The 21,940-nt window shown below is 48.8% G+C and overlaps 1 protein-coding gene across 1 annotated transcript in view; it reads right to left on the bottom strand.

The window, feature by feature from the left end:
- KIAA1107 (KIAA1107 ortholog) overlaps positions 1–21,940 on the bottom strand; it is a 195,734-nt gene that overhangs the window by 34,644 nt on the left and 139,150 nt on the right. The window contains 1 exon segment of the mRNA XM_030205681.1: positions 20,296–20,977. Coding sequence (XP_030061541.1) covers positions 20,296–20,977 — 682 coding nt within the window.

Here is a 21,940-nt window from a genome sequence, read left to right as displayed (position 1 = left end):
AACCGTTCTAAAATCCAAAACAGGTACCTCCAAAGGATTTTATCAAACGCTTTTTCAGCGTCCAGGCTGGCCAGGATCTTATCCCCTACTCTACCCGCCCACTCCCATAATGCTCTGCACATTTTTAATATATTTGCAGAGGCATACCTGCCCGGTACAAAACCCACTTGATCCTGATGTATGAGTTGCGGTAAGAACTCCCTTAGCCGTTTCGCCAGTATTCCGGCCAAGATCTTTAAATCTTGATTAATGAGAGAAATCGGGCGATAGGAACTCACCACTTCAAGGTCCTTCCCAGGCTTTGGCAATACAGTGATATACACATGATTAAGAGCTTAGTCAAGATCGGGAGGCGGGGCTGGTGGTTGGGAGGCGGGGATAGGGCTGGGCAGACTTATACGGTCTGTGCCAGAGCCGGTGGTGGGAAGCGGGACTGGTGGTTGGGAGGTGAGGATAGTGCTGGGCAGACTTATACGGTTTGTGCCTGTGCCAGAGCCGGTGGTTGGGAGGTGGGGCTGGTGGTTGGGAGGCGGGGATAGTGCTGGGCAGACTTATACGGTCTGTGCCCTGAAGAGCACAGGTACAAATCAAAGTAGGGTATACACAAAAAGCAGCAAATATGAGTTATCTTGTTGGGCAGACTGGATGGACCGTGCAGGTCTTTTTCTGCCGTCATCTACTATGTTACTATGTCCCCATCACCTGGGACTCTTTGATCTCCTCACACATGCTAATGAATGGCAGGACAAGTTTATCCTGCAATATTTTGTAAAATTTTGTGCCCAACTCATCCGGCCCCGGCGCCTTCGCTAGTTTAAGCCTCTTAATAGCTCCCCCCCCCCCCCCCCCCGACCTCTTCTCCTGTTAGTGGTGCACTAAATGCCTCCGATTGTTCGGTAGTAAGACACGGTAACTGTAGGTTTCGAAAACATAGATCTCTGACCTGATCTGATGACTGGCCTGAGTCATACAGAGACTTGTACAATCGATAGAATTCCTCCTGAATATCAGACTGGGTGTCACAGTATGCCCCTCCTGAAGTTTTTATCCTTGCAATATAACTCTTAGCTGACCGTGTCCTCACCAGTGAGGCCAATAACTTCCCTGTTTTGTTTCCCCATCTATGTAATTTATACCTATAGAGCTGTACGTTATATAAAGCTCTTTCATCTAACAGTTGTTGTAGCCCCCTCTTGCATTCCAGATACGCTGATCTGTTCTGCTCCGTACAACGTGAGAGTAGGGTGACCCGCGCTTCTCTCAGCTTGTTTACCCTCTTTAGGAGCAGTTTCTCTCTCTCCTTATGCATCGCAGATGTAAATGCTATAATTTTACCCCTTATCACCGCCTTCGCTGCCTCCCAAAACACTCGGGGTCCCACATCCTCCTCTCTGTTCTCCTTCAAATACGCCGAACAGGCTTTTAGTAAGTACTCCTTAAATGCCCCACTTTGGTACAGAGCTGGGTTCATTCTCCATCATTGAAATTGGGAACCCTCCCCCCATGCAATATCCATCCACACTGGGCTGTGGTCCGACACCTCCGCCTCCCCAATTTGGGCCTGCACTACTGTTCTCATCAAAGCCTGCGAGGCCAAAATATAATCCAAACGGGCTTGGACTCCACGGGGATGTGAAAAAAAATATAAAATCCCTCTCTTCAGCATGTAGCACTCACCAGACATCCAATACTGCCATCTCACTCATTATATAGTTTACCCCCTTGTGATTATGGTCCCCAAGCAGTTGTCTAGGTGGTTTACAGTCTATAGAGGGGTCACTTGTGATGTTGAAGTCTCCCCCTAAAATAACAGGGTACTCATCTACTCCCGCCAATCTCGCCCTGACCTGGGTGAAGAAACTATGGTTGTAAACATTGGGTGCATACACACTGCCAAGAACCACTCTAGACCTCTGCAGCTACCACCACAAATCTTCCATCTGGATCCTGATAAAGACTATGCAGCATAAACACTAGCGACTTTTTAATCAGTATCGCCACCCCCCTTTGGCGGCCATTAAACGAAGCATAGTAAATCTCTCCCACCCAGTCCCTTTTCAATATAATATGCTCTGTGTTGCTCAAATGTGTTTCTTGAAGAAGTGCCACATCAACTTTCTTTCTTTTTAGATATTGCAAAATTCGTGTTCTCTTTGTTGGAGAATGTACCCCGTCCACATTTAAGGAAAGTATTTTTATCAATGAAATATTTATGAGTATCATCGTCCCGATTGCTACCAGTACCAGGCCTCTGGTGGGGAGCCCAGCCTTCTCCCCCCAGACCTCTTGTGAGGTTCTGAGTCCCTCCAAACAAACCCTGAGAGAGTTGAGACCTATTCTTACAGCTGCTACCACCCTCCTCCGTATACCCTTCCCCCCTCCCACTGATTCTACTCTCCCCTTCCTGCTTAGCATTCCTCAACCAACAGACACACCCCCTCAGCGTACAGCCCAGCACACATACCTCCAACCTCCGCCACCACATTCAGACCACCCTCCCTCCCCCCACTTGCACTATATCCTCCCTTGCGCGTCGCTAAACACTCTCAACTAAGTTCCAACCTCTCAACATATACATATTAACTTAACAAATGCCCAGGTCACCGTCCAAGGTCAGCAGCCATTCTAATTATGCCCTTTGTCCCGTCATACTAATAGCTGCGGATGGATCTAACAACAAATCTGAAAACAGGTCTTAACTCTCTCAAAATCTGTCCCTTTGTAAACTGCTCCTGTCTTCTTTCCTTCTCACCAGACTGCGATTATATCAACTGTGACTGTTCCATGAAGGTCTTGCGATCCGCTGGATCCGAAAAAAAAACTGTACTGTTATTGTGGGTCACTCTGACCTTAGCCGGGTATATAATAGCAAACAGACACTCTTATCAAACAGTGTCCTGCATAGCTGACCCATTTGCCTCCTCTGGTCAGACATGCGGGCAGAGTAATCTTGGAATAGCAAAACCCTTGCCCCTTTGTACTCCACAGGCCGTTTAGCCCGGAACTCCTGCATCAGCTTTTCCTTGTCCGTGTAGTTTAGCACTCGTGCTAGTACCGGTCTGGGGCGCTTGTCTCCTGCTGTTACCGTCCCTACTCGGTGGATCCGCTCTACCTGCAGTGGTCCGTGCGGCATGGCGGCACCCAGCTATGCCGGCAACCAAGATTCCATAAAGTCACACAGTTCTTTGTCCTGCACCTCCTCCGGTAAGCCAATTATATGGATATTATTTCTGTGGCTTCTATTTTCTAAGTCATCTGTGAGCTGTAGAAGTTGCTTGGCCTGCGCCTCTGCCGCCTCCAGCTGCCCATCCACTGCCGCCGCCCGGTCCTCTTGCCTGCTGATGCGTTCCTCCGCCTCTTGTATCCGCGATGCTTGTCTCTCAATATTCTCCTTTATATCATCCACGGAAGCCTGCAGCTTGGAAAGCCGGTCATCCAATACTGCCGTTAGCTGCTTTTTAATCTCCTGAATCGCTTCATCTTGAATAGTGATTACCGGTGTGTTACTTTGCTTCGCCGCCATCTTTGGACTCTCTGCCATCACGCGGTTTTTTCTGGGCCTCTGAGTTTTCGCCGGCATGCCCGGGCTCTCCGCCTGCTCCAACTCTGAAACTTCCCAAAGTGGCCCAGCTGTGTTCACATACACCTCGGCCTGTTTTTCACCGCCTAGGGGGGGTTACCACCCGTTGAGATAGCGGTTTATTAATTCAAGTAGGAGGGAGCAGAGACGCCAGCCAGATGGCATCACGTGACCCCCGATTATACTTTTCTTTACTGTAGCCTTCATACAGTTTTGTGTAAGCCACATTGAGCCTGCAACTAGCGGGAAAATGTGGGGTATAAATGTATTAAATAAATAAATAAAGCTCAAAAGGAATATGACAAAAAATATACAATAAGAAGATGGTGGACACCTGGAACAGACTTAATAGCTATAGGTTTGAGCCAAAACAGAATTCAAGCATGCATGGCCAGACACAAAGGACTTTAATGGTGGAGGGAAGAAGACTACAGATCAAGATTTGTAATAAAGACTTCTGACAGCATAGTAGACAGGTCCAATAGGAAGACTGGGTGAACTGAATTGGGGGGGGGGGGGGGTGGGGGGGGGGTTTCCGGCCATCATTTTCTTCGTTTCTATCTACCATTCAGGCATATCAACAATCAAGAGCTTTCATGGCTCTTTCTAGCTGTCCAGCACATATTTTTCACAAAAAAATCCAACAAATTAATGAAACTAATAAAAGATGTGTTTCCGGTGGGAATCTACTTGAATGAAGATGATTATTCCAGGTTGCACACTAGCAGGGGCATTTTCGAAAGAGAAGGGCACCCATCTTTCGGCACAAATCGGGAGATGGGTGTCCTTCTCTCAGGGTCGCCCAAACCAGCATAATCGAAAGCCGATTTTGGGCGTCCTCAACTGCTTTCCGTCGTGGGGATGACCAAAGTTCCCGGGGGTGTGTCGGCAGCGTAACGAAGGCGGGACAGGGGTGTGCTTAAGAGATGGGTGTCCTCGGCCGATAATGGAAAAAAGAAGGGCGTCCCTGATGAGCATTTGGCCGAGTTTACTTCGTCCCTTTTTTTCACGACCAAGCCTCGAAAAGGTGCCCAAACTGACCAGATGACCACCGGAGGAAATCTGGGATGATTGCCCCTTACTCCCCCCAGTGGTCTCCAACCCCCTCCCACCTAAAAAAAAAAAAAAAAAAAAAATTAAAAAAACATTTTTTTCCAGCCTCTATGCCAGCCTCAAATGTCATAGCCAGCTCCATCACAGCAGTATGCAGGTCCCTGGAGCAGTTTTTAGTAGGTGCAGTGCACTTCAGGCAGGCGGACTCAGGCCCATCCCCCCCCTTAACTGTTACAATTGTGGTGGTAAATGTGAGCCCTCCAAAACCCACCCGAAACCCACTGTACCCACATGTAGGTGCCCCCCTTCACCCATAAGGGCTATGGTAGTGTTCTACAGTTGTGGGGAGTGGGGTTGGGGGGTGCTCAGCACCCAAGGTAAGGGAGCTATTTGTGAAGTCCACTGCAGTGCCCCCTAGGGTGCCCGGTTGGTGTCCTGGCATTTGAGGGGGACCAGTGCACTACGAATGCTGGCTCCTCCCATGACCAAATGGCTTGGATTTGGTCGTTTTTGAGATGGGCGTCCTCGGTTTCCATTATTGGCTAAAACCGAGGTAGCCCATCTCTAAGGTTGACCATCTCAACATTTAGGTCGACCATCTCTTAGGTCAACCTAAGAGTTCGATTCCCGGCACAGGCAGCTCCTTGTGACTCTGGGCAAGTCACTTAACCCTCCATTGCCCATCGCATTGAGCCTGCCATGAGTGGGAAAGCGCGGGGTACAAATGTAATAAAAAAAAAAACCAAAAACCTAAATGTTGAGATTTGGGCGTCTCCGACCGTATTATTGAAACGAAAGATGGACGCCCATCTTGTTTCGATAATAAGGGATGTCCCGCCCCTTTGAAGGGACATCCTCAGAGATGGGCGCCCTTAGAGATGGTCGTCCCCATTCAATCATCCCCCTCTAAGTATTGTAAATTGGAAAACAAGCTACAAAACTTAACGGTACTCCTAAAGAATTCTATGCAGCTCAGAAAGTATGCAGAATTATATTGTTTGGACAAGGAGCCGATAACACTGCCAATCCATTTATTCTGAGAGAGGAAGAAGGCAACTTTGGTCCACATGAGCCAGAAGGATGCAGCAACCTTGGCCTACACAGATCAGAACAATGTGATGCAGCTGCATTGACTCACACAGGATACAATCAAGGAGAGGGTGAAGAGAGGCTTGAGCATTAGAATGAGCATACAGTGAGTGGAGCAGAGGAAGAAAACGCATGCTCAGGTGAGCCTGTAGGAAAGAGAAGTATGAACTAGGTAAGGAAGTCAAGCCTAGGGGAGGAGAGAGAAATAGGAGTTTGTAACTGGGATGGTGAGAAAAGAACTTAGCTTGGGTGGAGGGAAGGGATATAGAAGAGATGCAATGTCCAGGGGAGGAGGCTGGTCCTTATGGTGTAGTATTACAGTACTCCTGAGAAAATTCTGCTCACAATTTAAAATTTTGCATCTCAGTAATTTAAAATATAATGCAAAAACGTTATTTGATAGTAATGTTAATTTGACAATGCAAAATTTTGCTGAATTTTAAAACAGTGCATGAAGAATTTATTTTTGGTACAGAATCCGAGTAATTCAGTATGCTATTTATTTAATTTATTGCATTTGTATCCCACATTTTCCCACCTTTTTGCGGGCTCAGTGTGGCTTACAATAAGTTGTGAGTGATAGAAATACAGTTTGTTACTACTCGGTTATGGATTACATTGTGAGGAGTTAGGCGAGACAAACTCAGTGTGTCATTTAGGAATATAACAATGGAAAAGAGCAGTTAAACATTAGGGGAACAACGGGAAACTAAAAGGGGCAGTACATACAACAAGAAAGCATAAAGGCATACATTTTCTGTGAGTAGAGGTATGAGTGTGGTGAGAGTACAGGGGATGAGAATTCAGAGTGGCTGTATTGAAGCATTGTTGAACCGTGGGTGTGGGCTTTGTGTGTTTTGGTTCTTTCCGTAAGTTTTCTCAAAAAGATGGGTCTTCAATAGTTTGCGGAAGGTGGCTTGTTCGTAGGTCGTTTTCAGGTTGCGCGGCAGTGAGTTCCAGAATTGCGTGCTCATGTAAGAAAAGGTTGACGCGTGCAGCGCCTTGTATTTCAAGCCTTTGCAATTAGGGAAGTGGAGGTTGAGGATGATCTTTTAGCATTTCTGGGTGGTAGATCTATTAGATTAGACATGTAAGCTGGGGCTTCACTGTGAATGATTTTGTGGACTAATTTGCTACAGTGGCAAATTCCACTCCACTGTTCAGCAGTGCTCAAGGCATGAATAAGTAATATTGATTATGAAAGAAAATTTAGGGCCTGTTTACTAAGGCGCGTTAACCATGTACGCGCTATAGGTGCCTACACGGTTAGCATGTACACTAATTGTATGCGTGTTAAAAACCCTAATGCGCCTTAGTAAATAGGGCCCTTAGCAAATAGATTATGTATAGGGGGATGAGAGGTTTAATTTGGTGCTCCATAGGAATATCTACATACTGGAAGATCAGATGTTATAGAATTATGAAAGTTAACAGTGTAAGGGCATGTTAGTAAATTACCCCAAAGTACTTCAAAATCTTCTCAAAATGGCTCACCAGATCAAAATATTTACAGAATCTTCATTAGCTTTAAAATTCTGTCAATTTGCCTTTTTCATACAATGTAAATCCTGTTGCATCAATCAGATGTGCTCTGGGTACTTAATGACTGATATTTTGTTTTGCAGAGTTCTTGTACCTGGGAGTGCCAAAATACACGATCAGATGCTGTAGAACAGCCTGCAAAAAAACTTCATTGAAAAATGATTCCTCAGGTTAAAGCCACCTCACCCCAAGTATTCTAAATTTAAATCAAAAATTCCGGGGACTTCCGGCGGAGCTGAGCGGCAAGATGGCCGCGGTCTAGAGGAGCTCCGCAACTCCGCTGTCAGGCTCTTTGATCCCCCGCTCTCCGGACTCCCCACGCAACATCCAGACGATGTCCAAAGCCCTCCAGAACCGGAGGACTCCGCCGAAGGATGCCCAATACGCTTCATAAAGCGGGAAAGGCTAATGATCGCGACACACGCGGCACGAAACAAGATGGCGGCCAAAGGTGCAGAGTGAGTGCGCACAGTGTATTTGCGCCGTGGAAGAAGGGCGAGTATAACTGGCGCGAAGGGGATGATTGCTGGGGAGTTCGGAGGCGCGACAGTGCAATAGGAAGCGGGAGAAGTCGCCCGCGCTTCCATTTTCTCTCCCCCCCCCACCCCCGGCGAACAGAAACGGGATCGTTGACTGAAACGCTGAGAGACTTTCTGACAACAACTCAATATAAGGGGCCGAGTGCACTAATTTATGCTCCAGAGTGCAAAAGGCGCTGTTTTATCATAGTGTGGACAGTCAAATAAAAATTATTACCACAGCACTCTGGCTGTTGAGAGAGGGCGACGCCGGGTGCAAATGGCCAACTAGTGTTTGCGGCCTCAGCCTGGGCAGCTAACTGAGGGAGAACCCATACAGAGAATAAAACTGCGGGCTGGATCAACGTGGGGAAATGGCTCACTAGACTTTTAGAACTTGAATGATAACACTGATGAGTGGGTAAAAGCCTGACCCACAATACTGCCGAATTACCCCTGGGTAAAAGGGCTGAACAAACAAGACCAGTGGCGTAAAGGCCAGAGAGGAATTGTAACACCCTCTGCATGGAGCAATTTTTGAGGCCCAAATTAGCAGGAACAACTAGAAGTGGTATTAAATACGATAAAGGGAAAAACTCCCCGCCATCCACTGGGAACAAGATGGCAGAAGGTAAACTCGAGAAGCTTGGTGATTTTTCTGAAAAACAACTTGCACAGATCACCATGGCGGTCAGCGCCGCACTGAACCCAAGATTCGACATGTTAGAACGCCAAATGAGCAGTCTAGAAACCACCATGGCTGACACGGTGAGACGAATGGGTGAGGCGGAAAGTAGAATTTCAACGGCAGAAGACAGGAGAGCGCAGAATGTTCAAGATGTCACACGCTTGATGGAGCAGCTTAAAGCACAGCAAGACAAGATTGAGGACATGGAGAATAGAGCAAGGAGATGCAATCTGCGAATTGTGGGTCTACCTGAAGCAATTCCTGAGAAATCACTAGGACATCTATTGGAAAGCTGGCTTAAAAAAGAACTTGCCCTATCGGACAGCTATGGGGAACTGTGCATAGAACGGGCCCATAGGCTTGGCCGTCGGCAACAAGGGCAACAAAGACCCAGACTGGTGATAATCAAAGTACACAATTATTTACACAAGGAAGAAATCATGAGGGGCTTTCGATTGAAAAGAGACACCTTAAAATACGACGACGCACCAATAAAAATTTTTCAGGACTATTCGGCTGGGGTGCAAGAGCAACGACGCCGGTTCCACCCCCTCTGCACGACGCTGGTAAGCAGAAAAACAAGATTTATGCTGATCTACCCAGCTGTGCTGAAGATTCAACATGAAAATGGATGGCGATCGTTCCACTCTGTCCAGGAGGCCCAACAATTTATAGAATCCGAATTACCTGCACCAGCTGAAGGACCAACTTGACTCTATATTTTGCAGTATACAGAAGGCACAGTGACTTTACCTTGTTTATGGTTCCCTGCATGTGACGGGGATACAACATGCAAGATAAGTTGTTTATAACAAAGAAAATGTTGATTAAGAAATGATGGGTTAAAAAGTTATAACTGTATTAATATCTATTTGAAGAGCCTCTCCGGCAAGAGCCGGAATAGCTTTAATGGTATCGCCGGGGGGAGGGGGGGATCCCCTTAATAAAGGGGGGGGAGGGGTTGGTGAGGGGGGACGAGCCACACAGCGGTTTTACACCCACAAGTAGGAGGAAGTTCACGGCAAGAGGGAAAGGGTTCTCATCATGAGAATGGCAGCGGGCGGGGGGAGGTGGGGATTCAATGGGATTCAACACTTAGGGAAGGGGGTATTTAGGAACACAAAGGGCAGGTCTCTCACTCAGATCACACACATGAATAACGAATGGGTAGGATGTCAAAATCAGAATATTGAAACAAAAAGAAGGTGCAACATTTACAGCCTCTGGGGAAGGGCTGGGACCCAGGAGCTGAGTTTTTTCTGGTATACCACTATGAAGCTAGTATGTCTTGGCGGTAACACACTGTAAAGTAGTTACCTGGAATGTAGGAGGCATTACGTCTCCCATTAAAAGGAAAAAGATCTTAGCGCATTTAAAACGCCTCAACGCAGACATTGCTTGCCTGCAAGAGACAAAATTGACTGCTACAGAGCATGAGAAACTCAAGCAGGGCTGGGTGGGCCAGGTGATCCATGCGTCCTCCGATAGACGGAAGGGAAGGGTGGCAATCTGCATACACCAAAAACTCGCTTGCACAGCGGAGACAGTTTTGCAAGATCCCAATGGTCGATTCATTTTGGTTAAAATGTGGTTGCAGGGGAGGGAATTATACCTGTTAAATGTATATGCACCCACCCCCCCTGATAGTACTTTCTTTCCTGCACTGTCCAGACAGTTACTTCCCTATGAAAACAAACACTTGATAATTACAGGAGACATGAATGTGCTCATGGACCCCAAACTGGATTATTCAGGGGAGGGACAAAAGGGAATGGAGAACAGGAAGGGCACACGGATGTTGAAAGAGTTTAGTAACTCCCTCTCAGTGATAGATGCCTGGCGGAATTTACATCCAGATTCAAGAGAGTATACGCATCAGTCTAGAGCACACGGGACTTGGGGTAGGCTAGATTACATGCTGATATAGGGTATGATACATACCTGTAGCAGTTGTTCTCCGAGGACAGCAGGCTGATTGTTCTCACGACTGGGTGACGTCCGCGGCAGCCCCCACCAACCGGAAATAAGCTTCGCGGGACGGTCGACACGCAGGGCACGCCCACCGCGCATGCGCGGCCGTCTTCCCGCCCGTGCGCGACCGCTCCCGCCAGTTGAATGACTAGCAAAAAATATGAAATACACAACTCCAAAGGGGAGGAGGGAGGGAAGGTGAGAACAATCAGCCTGCTGTCCTCGGAGAACAACTGCTACAGGTATGTATCATACCCTTTCTCCGAGGACAAGCAGGCTGCTTGTTCTCACGACTGGGGTATCCCTAGCTCTCAGGCTCACTCAAAACAAGAACCCAGGTCAATTGAACCTCGCAACGGCGAGGAAACAACAGAAATTGACCTACGAAGAACAACTAACTGAGAGTGCAGCCTGACCAGAATAAATTCGGGTCCTGGAGGGTGGAGTTGGATTTACACCCCAAACAGATTCTGCAGCACCGACTGCCCGAACCGACTGTCGCGTCGGGTATCCTGCTGGAGGCAGTAATGTGATGTGAATGTGTGGACAGATGACCACGTCGCAGCCTTGCAAATCTCTTCAATAGTGGCTGACTTCAAGTGGGCCACTGACGCTGCCATGGCTCTAACACTATGAGCCGTGACATGACCCTCAAGAGTCAGCCCAGCCTGGGCGTAAGTGAAGGAAATGCAATCTGCTAGCCAATTGGAGATGGTGCGTTTCCCGACAGCGACCCCTAGCCTGTTAGGGTCGAAAGAAACAAACAATTGGGCGGACTGTCTGTGGGGCTGTGTCCGCTCCAAGTAGAAGGCCAATGCTCTCTTGCAGTCCAATGTGTGCAACTGACGTTCAGCAGGGCGGGTATGCGGCCTGGGGAAGAATGTTGGCAAGACAATTGACTGGTTAAGATGGAACTCCGACACCACCTTCGGCAGGAACTTTGGGTGGGTGCGGAGCACTACTCTGTTGTGATGAAATTTGGTATATGGAGCATGAGCTACTAGGGCTTGAAGCTCACTGACCCTACGAGCTGAAGTAACTGCCACCAAGAAAATGACCTTCCAGGTCAAGTACTTCAGATGGCAGGTATTCAGTGGCTCAAAAGGAGGTTTCATCAGCTGGGTGAGGACGACGTTGAGATCCCATGACACAGTAGGAGGCTTGACAGGGGGCTTTGACAAAAGCAAGCCTCTCATGAATCGAACGACTAAAGGCTCTCCAGAGATGGCTTTTCCTTCCACACGATAATGGTAAGCACTAATCGCACTAAGGTGATTCCTTACTGAGTTGGTCTTGAGGCCAGACTCTGATAAGTGCAGAAGGTATTCAAGCAGGTTCTGTGCAGGGCAAGAACGAGGTTCTAGGGCCATGCTCTCACACCACACGACAAACCTCCTCCACTTGAAAAAGTAACTCTTTTTAGTGGAATCCTTCCTAGAGGCAAGCAAGACCCGGGAGACACCCTCAGACAGACCCAACGCAGTGAAGTCTACGCCCTCAACATCCAGGCCGTGAGAGCCAGAGACTGGAGGTTGGGGTGCAGCAACGCTCCGTCGTTCTGCGAAATGAGAGTCGGAAAACACTCCAATCTCCACGGTTCTTCGGAGGACAACTCCAGAAGAAGAGGGAACCAGATCTGACGGGGCCAAAAGGGCGCGATCAGAATCATGGTGCCGCGGTCTTGCTTGAGCTTCAGTAAGGTCTTCCCCACCAAAGGTATGGGAGGATAAGCATACAGGAGGCCGGTCCCCCAATGGAGGAGAAAGGCATCCGACGCTAGCCTGCCGCGTGCCTGAAGTCTGGAACAGAACAGAGGCAGCTTGTGGTTGGTCTGAGAGGCGAAAAGGTCCACCGAGGGGGTGCCCCACGCTCGGAAGATCTTGTGTACCACTCTGGCATGGAGCGACCACTCGTGCGGTTGCATGACTCTGCTCAGTCTGTCGGCCAGACTGTTGTTTACGCCTGCCAGGTACGTGGCTTGGAGGAGCATGCCGAACCGACACGCCCAACGCCACATCCCGACGGCCTCCTGGCACAGGGGGCGAGATCCGGTGCCCCCCTGCTTGTTGACGTAATACATTGCAACCTGATTGTCTGTCCGAATTTGGATAATTTGACAGGACAGCCGATCTCTGAAAGCCTTCAGTGCGTTCCAGATCGCTCGGAGCTCCAGGAGGTTGATCTGCAGATCCTTTTCCTGGAGGGACCACAGACCCTGAGTGTGGAGCCCATCGACATGGGCTCCCCACCCCAGGCGAGATGCATCCGTCGTCAGCACTTTCGTGGGCTGCGGAATTTGGAATGGACGTCCCAGGGTCAAATTGGTCCGGATGGTCCACCAGAGCAGTGAAGTGCGGCAACTGGTGGAGAGGCGGATGACATCTTCTAGATTCCCGGTGGCTTGAAACCACTGGGAAGCTAGGGTCCATTGAGCAGATCTCATGTGAAGACGAGCCATGGGAGTCACATGAACTGTGGAGGCCATATGACCCAGAAGTCTCAACATCTGCCGAGCTGTGATCTGCTGAGACGCTCTGGTCTGCGAAGCCAGGGCCAAGAGATTGGTAGCCCTCGCTTCGGGAAGGTAGGCCTGAGCCATCTGGGTATTCAGCAGCGCTCCTATGAATTCCAGAGACTGAGTAGGCTGGAGATGGGACTTTGGGTAATTTATCACAAACCCCAGCAGCTCCAGAAGTTGAATAGTGCACTGCATGGACCGGAGGGCTCCTGCCTCCGAGGTGCTCTTGACCAGCCAATCGTCGAGATATGGGAACACGTGCACTCCCAGCTTGCGGAGATACGCCGCCACCACCACGAGGCACTTTGTGAACACTCGTGGGGCAGAGGCGAGCCCAAAGGGCAGCACACAATACTGAAAGTGCCGTGCGCCCAGGCGGAATCTGAGATACTGTCTGTGAGCTGGCAGTATCGGGATGTGAGTGTATGCGTCCTTTAAATCCAGGGAACATAGCCAATCGTTTTTCTGAATCATTGGCAGAAGGGTGCCCAAGGAAAGCATCCTGAACTTTTCTTTGACCAGGAATTTGTTCAGGCCTCTCAGGTCTAGGATGGGACGCATCCCCCCTGATTTCTTTTCCACAAGGAAGTACCTGGAATAGAATCCCTGCCCTTCCTGCCCGGGTGGTACGGGCTCGACCGCATTGGCGCTGAGAAGGGCGGAGAGTTCCTCTGCAAGTACCTGCTTGTGAAGGGAGCTGAAAGACTGAGCTCCCGAAGGACAATTTGGAGGCAGGGAGGCCAAATTCAGGGCGTATCCGCACCGCACTATTTGGAGAACCCACTGGTCGGAGGTTATGAGAGGCCACCTTTGGTGAAAAAATTTTAACCTCCCTCCGACCGGCAGATCGTCCGGTACGGACACTTGTAGGGCGGCTATGTTCCCGTGGATCCAGTCAAAAGCCCGTCCCCGGCTTTTTGCTGTGGAGGCGCAGGGGGCTGCTTAGGCGCACGCTGTTGACGAGAACGAGCGCGCTGGGGCTGTCCCTGTGCCTGACGAGGCCTTCGGGCCGGCTGGTTGTACCTACGCTTTGCAAAAGAATAGGGTGCAGCCTGCCGGGCCCGGGAAAAAACGTCCACCTGTTGAGGTGGATGCTGAAGGCGCCCGGTGGGAGAGCTTGTCGAGAGCGGTTTCCCGCTGGTGCAGTTGGTCCACCATCTGCTCGACCTTCTCACCAAAAATGTTATCCCCCCGGCAAGGGACGTCGGCCAGTCTCTGCTGGGTGCGGTTGTCCAGGTCAGAGGCACGCAGCCATGAGAGCCTGCGCATCACTATACCTTGGGCCGCAGCACGAGATGCCACGTCACAGGTGTCAAAGATACCCCTGGACAGGAACTTTCTGCACGCCTTCAGCTGCCTGACCACCTCCTGATAAGGCCTGGACTGCTCCGGCGGGAGCTTATCGACCAGGTCCGCCAGCTGTTGCACATTGGTCCGCATGTGGATGCTCATATAGAGCAGGTAAGATTGGATGCGGGTCACGAGCATGGAGGATTGGTAGGCCTTCCTCCCAAATGAGTCCAGAGTGCGAGACTCCCGCCCCGGGGGCGCCGAGGCGGTATCCCTCGAACTCCGTGCCCTCTTGAGAGCAGAATCCACGACCGCTGAGTCATGGGGCAACTGGGGCCGCATGAGCTCTGGGTCAGAGTGGATCCTGTACTGGGACTCTGCTTTCTTGGGAATGGTGGGATTAGTTAGTGGTCGCACCCAGTTCCGGAGCAGCGTCTCCTTCAGGACATTGTGCAGCGGTACCGTGGAGGACTCTCTAGGTGGTGATGGATAGTCGAGGACCTCGAGCATCTCGGCCCTCGGCTCTTCCACAGAGACCACGGGAAAGGGAATGCTTATAGACATATCCCGCACAAAGGAGGCAAAGGAGAGACTCTCAGGAGGTGAGAGCTTCCTCTCCGGTGACGGCGTGGGGTCCGAGGGAAGGCCCGTAGACTCCTCTGAGGAGAAATATCTCGGGTCCTCCTCTTCCCCCCACGAGTCCTCATCCTCGGTATCGGACATTAGCTCATGTAGCTGCGTCCGGTACCGGGCCCGGCTCGACGTCGAGGCACCGAGGTCTCGGTGTCGTCGAGCGGTGGACTCCCGCGCCGGCGGGGACGGAGCTCCCTCCATCGACGTCGACGGGGACTCCACCTGCGTGGCTGTCGAGACCGGCACCGCAAGCGGCGGCGGTGTCGACTGCCCCGGCGCCGGGCTAGAGCTCGCCGGCGCCACAGTCATCGGCGCCGAGGGCGCAAGCACCCCCGGCGCCGGCACAGCCTGGCGCATCAGCCCTTCCAGGATCCCCGGAAGGATGGCTCTGAGGCACTCGTCCAGGCCCGCTGCCGGGAAAGGCGGTGGGGCCGGTAAGGGTGTCGGTGCCGGAAGCTGCTGGGGGCCAGGAGACGGCACCGAGGTGCCGGAACCCCGACGCGTCGGTACCTCCACCACCGACGGAGATCTCTCCTCTCTACGATGACGCTTCGGCGTCGACTCCCCTTCAGGGTGCACCGAGGGCTCCCGGTGACGGCGCTTCTTGTCCTTTTTCCGGTGCACGTCACCGGCGCCGGAGGGCATGGAGGAGGAGGAGGTCGATCCCCCTCGGTCTCGAGGTACCGGGTCCGACAGGGTTCGGTCCCGTGGCTCACGAGTTGAGGGAGTGACCGGGGCCGACTGCCCACGCGGTCTCTCTACCCCACTCTCGCCGGCGGACCGGCGGGCCGACGGGACCTGTTCTCCTGGGGTCGCTGCCATCGGTGCCGATGTCTCGGGCATCGATACCGGTACCGAAGAACCGGTCTTCGATACCGATGCCGTCGAGGTCGACGTCGAGGGGCCGGCGCAAGTTCCAAAAAGACGGTCCCGCAGAACTTGCCTCGCAACCTGAGTCCGTTTCCGGAGACCGAGACACAAAACGCACGACTTGAGATTGTGCTCCGGCCCGAGGCACTGGAGGCACCAAGCGTGGGTGTCGGTCTGCGAGATCGGCCGGCCGCAGCGACCACACTTTTTAAATCCACTCGGGACCTTCGAGGACATCGACGGAAAAATCGCGTCGGCGAAGTCAAAGTCGGCAATGGTGGCTAAAATCACACCACGAAAACTGAAACCGACCGAGCGGCCACTAGGCCGCAACGAGGCGTCCCCGCTAGAAAGCGAGGGAAAAGAAGGAGCGCGTGCTCCACACGCGCAAAATTCTCTCTTTTTTTTTTTTTTTTTTTTAATAAAAGAGAAAGAAGAAGAAGAAGAGGCCGAACAGGCCAAAAGCGACGATCCGCGTAAACGCGGTCGAAAAAATCCGGCGGCTGAAACGAGAGAGAGGGGAAAACACAACTCTCTCAGTCGCGGAAAAAAAGTAACTGGCGGGAGCGGTCGCGCACGGGCGGGAAGACGGCCGCGCATGCGCGGTGGGCGTGCCCTGCGTGTCGACCGTCCCGCGAAGCTTATTTCCGGTTGGTGGGGGCTGCCGCGGACGTCACCCAGTCGTGAGAACAAGCAGCCTGCTTGTCCTCGGAGAACATCAGCGTTATTCCAGTGTATAAGAGACACAAAGATTGAAGAGGTATTGATCTCTGACCACAGTCCGGTATGGTTAGAATTAGGGGCGCCATACAACTTTCAAATACACAGACAATGGAGATTTCCCAATCACCTAGCTAAAGATAAATCTTTTCTAAAATACCTGGTTAAAAAATGGGAGGAATATGACTCATTTAATAAAGAACATAAGTCTGACCCGCAATTGTTCTGGTGCACTGGTAAGGCGGTGCTCCGGGGAGACATAATTGCCTATATAGCAAGAAAGCGGAGAAAGAATGCAGTTAGCCTCTTACATTTGAATAAGCAACTGCAGAAAGCCAAGCGTCGATACATGGAGCAACAAACCACAGTAAACAGGGAGGCATATCTATCTGTACAGGCTGCTGTAAACTCATTGTTACAGGAAAGGGCGGTAAAAAATAGGACTTTCCTAAAATATAAGTTCCATAGATTCGGCGATAGAGTAGGAAGCATGTTAACCCGGGTGGTTCGGAGAAGGGGAGGAGGCAGAACTATATCAGCCCTGAAAGGAAAATCGGGAGGCATTACTAATAGTCCAGATAAGATTCTTCAAATATTTCAGGAGCATTTTACACAATTATACACTGCTGATCAGCCGACTGGGGAGGCATACATGGAGGAATTTCTTAGAAAAGCCCAAATGCCAAAGCTCAGGGAATCTGATATTGCTACCCTGGAGGCCCCCATCCTGCCCAAAGAGTTATCAGAAGCGATTAAAGGGTTAAAAGCATATTCAGCACCAGGGATGGATGGGTATTCCGGGGAATTTTATAAAATGTTGCAACCCCAATTGATACGGCCCCTATTTGAATATCATCAAGCGGTAATTCAAGAAGGGAGATTCCCAATACATGAAAATACTGCATGCATATCATTATTGCTGAAACCAGGGAAGGCCGTGGAGGAACCAGAGTCTTACAGGCCCATATCGTTAATTAACGTTGATATTAAACTGCTAGCGAAAATTTTGGCCACACGACTCAATAAATGTTTACCTAGCGTGATCGAGCCTGCGCAGGTGGGTTTTCTACCTAATAGACACTCCGTGTTACATACCCGGAGAGTCTTGCTCGCAATGGCACGATGCCGAACCGAGAAGATTCCTGGGATCTTGGTAAGCTTAGATGCTACCAAGGCTTTTGACAGGGTAGGATGGGACTTTCTATTCTATATGTTAGACTGGATTGGGATTCCTTTAGGAGTAAAACTAGCAATTGAGGCTTTATACACTAATATGGATGCACAAATAGCAGCGAATGGGGGGCTCTCGTCAAGATTTCAGATAGGCAGGGGAACAAGACAGGGATGCCCTTTATCACCACTACTGTTCGATTTAACGTTAGAGCCACTATTACGTCATCTAAATTATGACCCTAGAATCAGCGGTGTGCAGTTGGGAGAACAGGAGGTTCGCGCGCTGGCATATGCAGATGACATCCTCCTGGTGCTGACTAACCCACAAAAGTCCTTTAAAGTAGCTTTGACTCTGATAGAGGAGTATGGAGCGTTATCGGGGTTTAGTCTCAATCTTTCCAAGTCTTGTGCGATGCATATGGACACCGGGATTAATTTAAAATTGAAAGGGGAATCCCCACTTAGATGGGAGGCAGTGAAAATGAAATATCTGGGGGTATACATTACTTGTGATAGAAGCTCCCTGTATAAAGAAAACATTTCTCCATTGTTGGAAATGACCAGGAGTAAATTATTAATGTGGAGGGAACTACCGCTCTCTATCTGGGGAAGAATAGCGTTATTCAACATGATGATAGCCCCCAGGTGGCTTTATGTCTTCCAACAGTTACCACTTTACTTGAAAAATAGAGACGATAGGCTGTTACAGCGTTTAATACAAGCATACCTGTGGCAGGGTAAAAAGCCTAGAATACCTTACCACCAGATAGCAGCCCCGAGAGAGGGGGGCGGCATGGGACTTTTAAATATAAAATTTTTGGCAATTGCGAGCTCCATGCGGCACATAAACGATTGGTATCGGGGAACATCGGATTTTTCTGTCACATCAGTGGAGACCTCGATGTTTAGGGGTACTCACTTTAGTCACTTATTACACTCTGGAACCCCTCTGCCAACCATGGCATTTCAGACACACCCATTATTGAGATCCCTTAGGGAAACTTGGAGATGGGTGTGTAGACGTCGTCGCTTCTCCCCCCGAGTGTCCCCTTGGATGTCAATTTGCGATAATCCTGCTTTCCCCCCAGGTCAAGGGTCCAGTATATTTAGCAGATGGGCAAAAAAGGGGATCATATACCTGGCACATATAGTTACAGAGGAGGGGCACATATACACGTACCAGGAACTCCAGTCACGATATGGGATTCCCAAGACACATCAGTTTGCATATTATCAGTTACACCATTATGTAGCCTCCCTAGACTGGACAGACCTCACGGAAGATGTGGTGGAAGTTCTTTCAGAGGAGTTCACCCTGGGAGCACAGCTTAGGGTGCCACTGAAATTCCACCATCAGCAACTCAAAGATTCCACAGAGGAGATAGACTTCCGGCGACTAGCGCAGGAGTGGTCAAAGGACTTAGGGTGTATACTTACTGAGGAAGAGTATAGGGCGCATATGAAATCTATTTACAAACAGAGACTTTCTGTTCCGCAGAGGGAACGGCTATATCGGTGGACGCTCAGAACACACATTTCGCCCCATAGAGCGCAGAAAGCGGGATTTAACACTACAGGGGCATGCCCTAAATGTAGCCATGAGGCGGCCTCACTTGGCCATATGTTCTGGAGCTGTCCCTGTATTGAACTATTCTGGAAACAAGTTATAGGGGGGATAGACCAATTATGGCACTGCACCCTTGTGCGGGAACCTACAATCTTATTCAATATCTTTAGGTATACCACAGACCCCACAGAGGGATTCAGGGCATTTGCAAAGATAGCAATATATTTTGGAATAACAGCCATATTGCAATATTGGAGAGCGAAAGAAGCTCCCCCTTTACAGGTATGGCGATCCCAATTAGTAAAGCAAATGAGAATTGACAGGTGCGGAGTGCAGGATCTGGACAGTACAGCAGGCCATAGGTATAGGGCGCAATGGGAGCCATTGTGGGACACTCTCCCGCCTAGAGCGCGAAGTTTACTGTTAAATTTCTGACTCTTATCTGGTACTCTTCGGCACCACATTGGTCGGGTAGACTGGGGACAGAGTGACAAGCAGAGCAGTACTTTACGGCAAGGAGAGACCTGGATCATATTCTGATGTACAGACAGTCAATGAGGGCAGATAAGCTGTTATGATAGACAATACCCCATCTGATATTAGTGAGAGACCCAGTTATTCCTTATTGTTGGACTTAAGGGAACTCTAAGGGAAGGGTGGAGGGAAGGATTAGTAGGACAGGCGGGTAATAGCAGAGACGCAGTTTATAGACAGCATGGTACTAAACAAGTTCTACATGCTACCTTGGAAATTAAAGGAACTGTGACACTGCCCAAGAATGTTAGTTGATAATAACAGGGTGGGAGGGAGGGAGGGAGGGAGGGAGATTGAGGGAAATAAAAATGCAGTATTGTAATTCATTTGTTGAAGACATGACATTGGAGGACGTCTTGTTGTAATGTAATTTCTTTGATAAGTATTTGTAAACGGTTCATTACATCTGTTAATAAACAAGATTTAAACTAAACTAAATCAAAAATTCCTCAATTTGACTAAATATACTTAAAAGTTTGGTGAGCCATTTTTCTCTTAAAAGTTTGGTAAGCCATTTTTCTCACAAAAGAAGAAAAAAAAACACCTCACCTGTAGAGGGCTCCTTGGAACTCTCCATACTGCTTTTTGGTGAATCACTTAGCAGAGAACTAAGTAGCTTGTGTTCGCCTACAAGTACGTCTTCTCTGAGTTCTTCTGAACATTCATTCGATGTCTGAACATCTTTCTCTGCATCTGAAGATTTTTTGGCAGATCCAGTACATGTGACTTGAGACACCAGTTCTTTTCCCATGGTTTTCTTTAAAGGTTTTGTTTTGATGTGCACACCAGAGCTACCAAGTACTTTAGGCCTGGCACCTGAATTTTTCCCTTCCTGGTTTGTTATTCCTTTGCCATTTGAAGTCTGTCTCTGGCCACTTACAGACACCGATCTTTCCGAATCTTGCTTAGGAACTAAGCTATTAGAGTTTCCATTATTTTCTGCTTTTGGTTTCACAACCACTTTAGGTTTTGCTGTAGCTGTTTTCCCCACAGATTTGGCATCTTTTGCAGTTATGGGAACTGCCTTTTTAGTGTCTTTCCCCTTTAAATCATCATGTTTTGAAACTTTACTTGAAGTATTTCTGTTGGAAGCTGATGTGTGTCCAGATGCTCCTATTCCATCAGATTTCATCTTTACTTGATTAGTTGATGATTGAACCCAACGATCCCTTCTGCTCTTTGCTTTCCAAGATGTTTGCTTTATATTAGATTCAGTAACACGCTGATTTAGCTAAAAATAGGAGAGAAAAAAAGGATAGAGGAATATTAGCTCTTAGAAATTACTAACCAGTCCATTTTCAAGACAGCATTCACAATAGCCCACTGGCAGTTCCCAAGTTGAATTCTAAGCTAATTGAGCTATAATTTGCAAAAACCTAAAGCAAATGTAGATTCTTCTTTGTCCAACCTTGGCTCCTCAGAATCCTGGCACCAATGCAACTTAATCTTCATTTCTTATGAAACATAATGAGTACTCTCTTATGAATAAAGCCAATTGTAAGAGTTAATTTGAAAGCATGTCGTCATCTTTAATGAAAGAACACTAGCTAGGCCATGCAACTAAAATGTAGTAAACATTAGAAGAGAGACACTGTGTCAGAAGTTCTTAATTTGACTGCAAAAGTCATTAACTGAAAATACAATACATTCACAATTATCTAAATTCCGATGGGCTGTACTCTGGTCTACCAGGATAATAAAAAGCATTAAAAAAAAAAAAGATTCATCTGTACATCTAGGACATTTCCCAAGGAGATCAAAAAACAAGAAAATATATGCTACCATCTGATCTACTTTACCATTCGCAAGTAATATTAAATGGGTCAATAAGCTATCCTAGCGGGAGGTAAAACTTTTGCCCTTAAGATCAATAAGTGGTTGGTTCTCTGTTTATAACAAAAGGGCACAGTCTATATGTAATCCTTATATCCACTAAAAATGTCTGTGTTACATAAGGGTACTCACAAAATCACTAAGTTATGGGGACCTCTGGTGTAAACTCTAATTCCCTATATGTCTACCAGTAGGTACTTAGGTATTCGTCTCACAGCTTGTATTTATATCGATTACTTTATTTAAATGGACCTCAATGCTTCCTTGCTTGGCAAATCTCCATAAAATGCAGATTGCTCAGTATTTTCATAACAGCGCCAACGCTATCACTGGAGCTGGTCTTATCATTGGTCCTCTTTCT

Source organism: Microcaecilia unicolor, chromosome 6 (assembly GCF_901765095.1).
Source record: "Microcaecilia unicolor chromosome 6, aMicUni1.1, whole genome shotgun sequence".
Classification (NCBI taxonomy): domain Eukaryota; kingdom Metazoa; phylum Chordata; class Amphibia; order Gymnophiona; family Siphonopidae; genus Microcaecilia; species Microcaecilia unicolor.
This window is presented reverse-complemented; position numbering and strand designations above follow the sequence as displayed.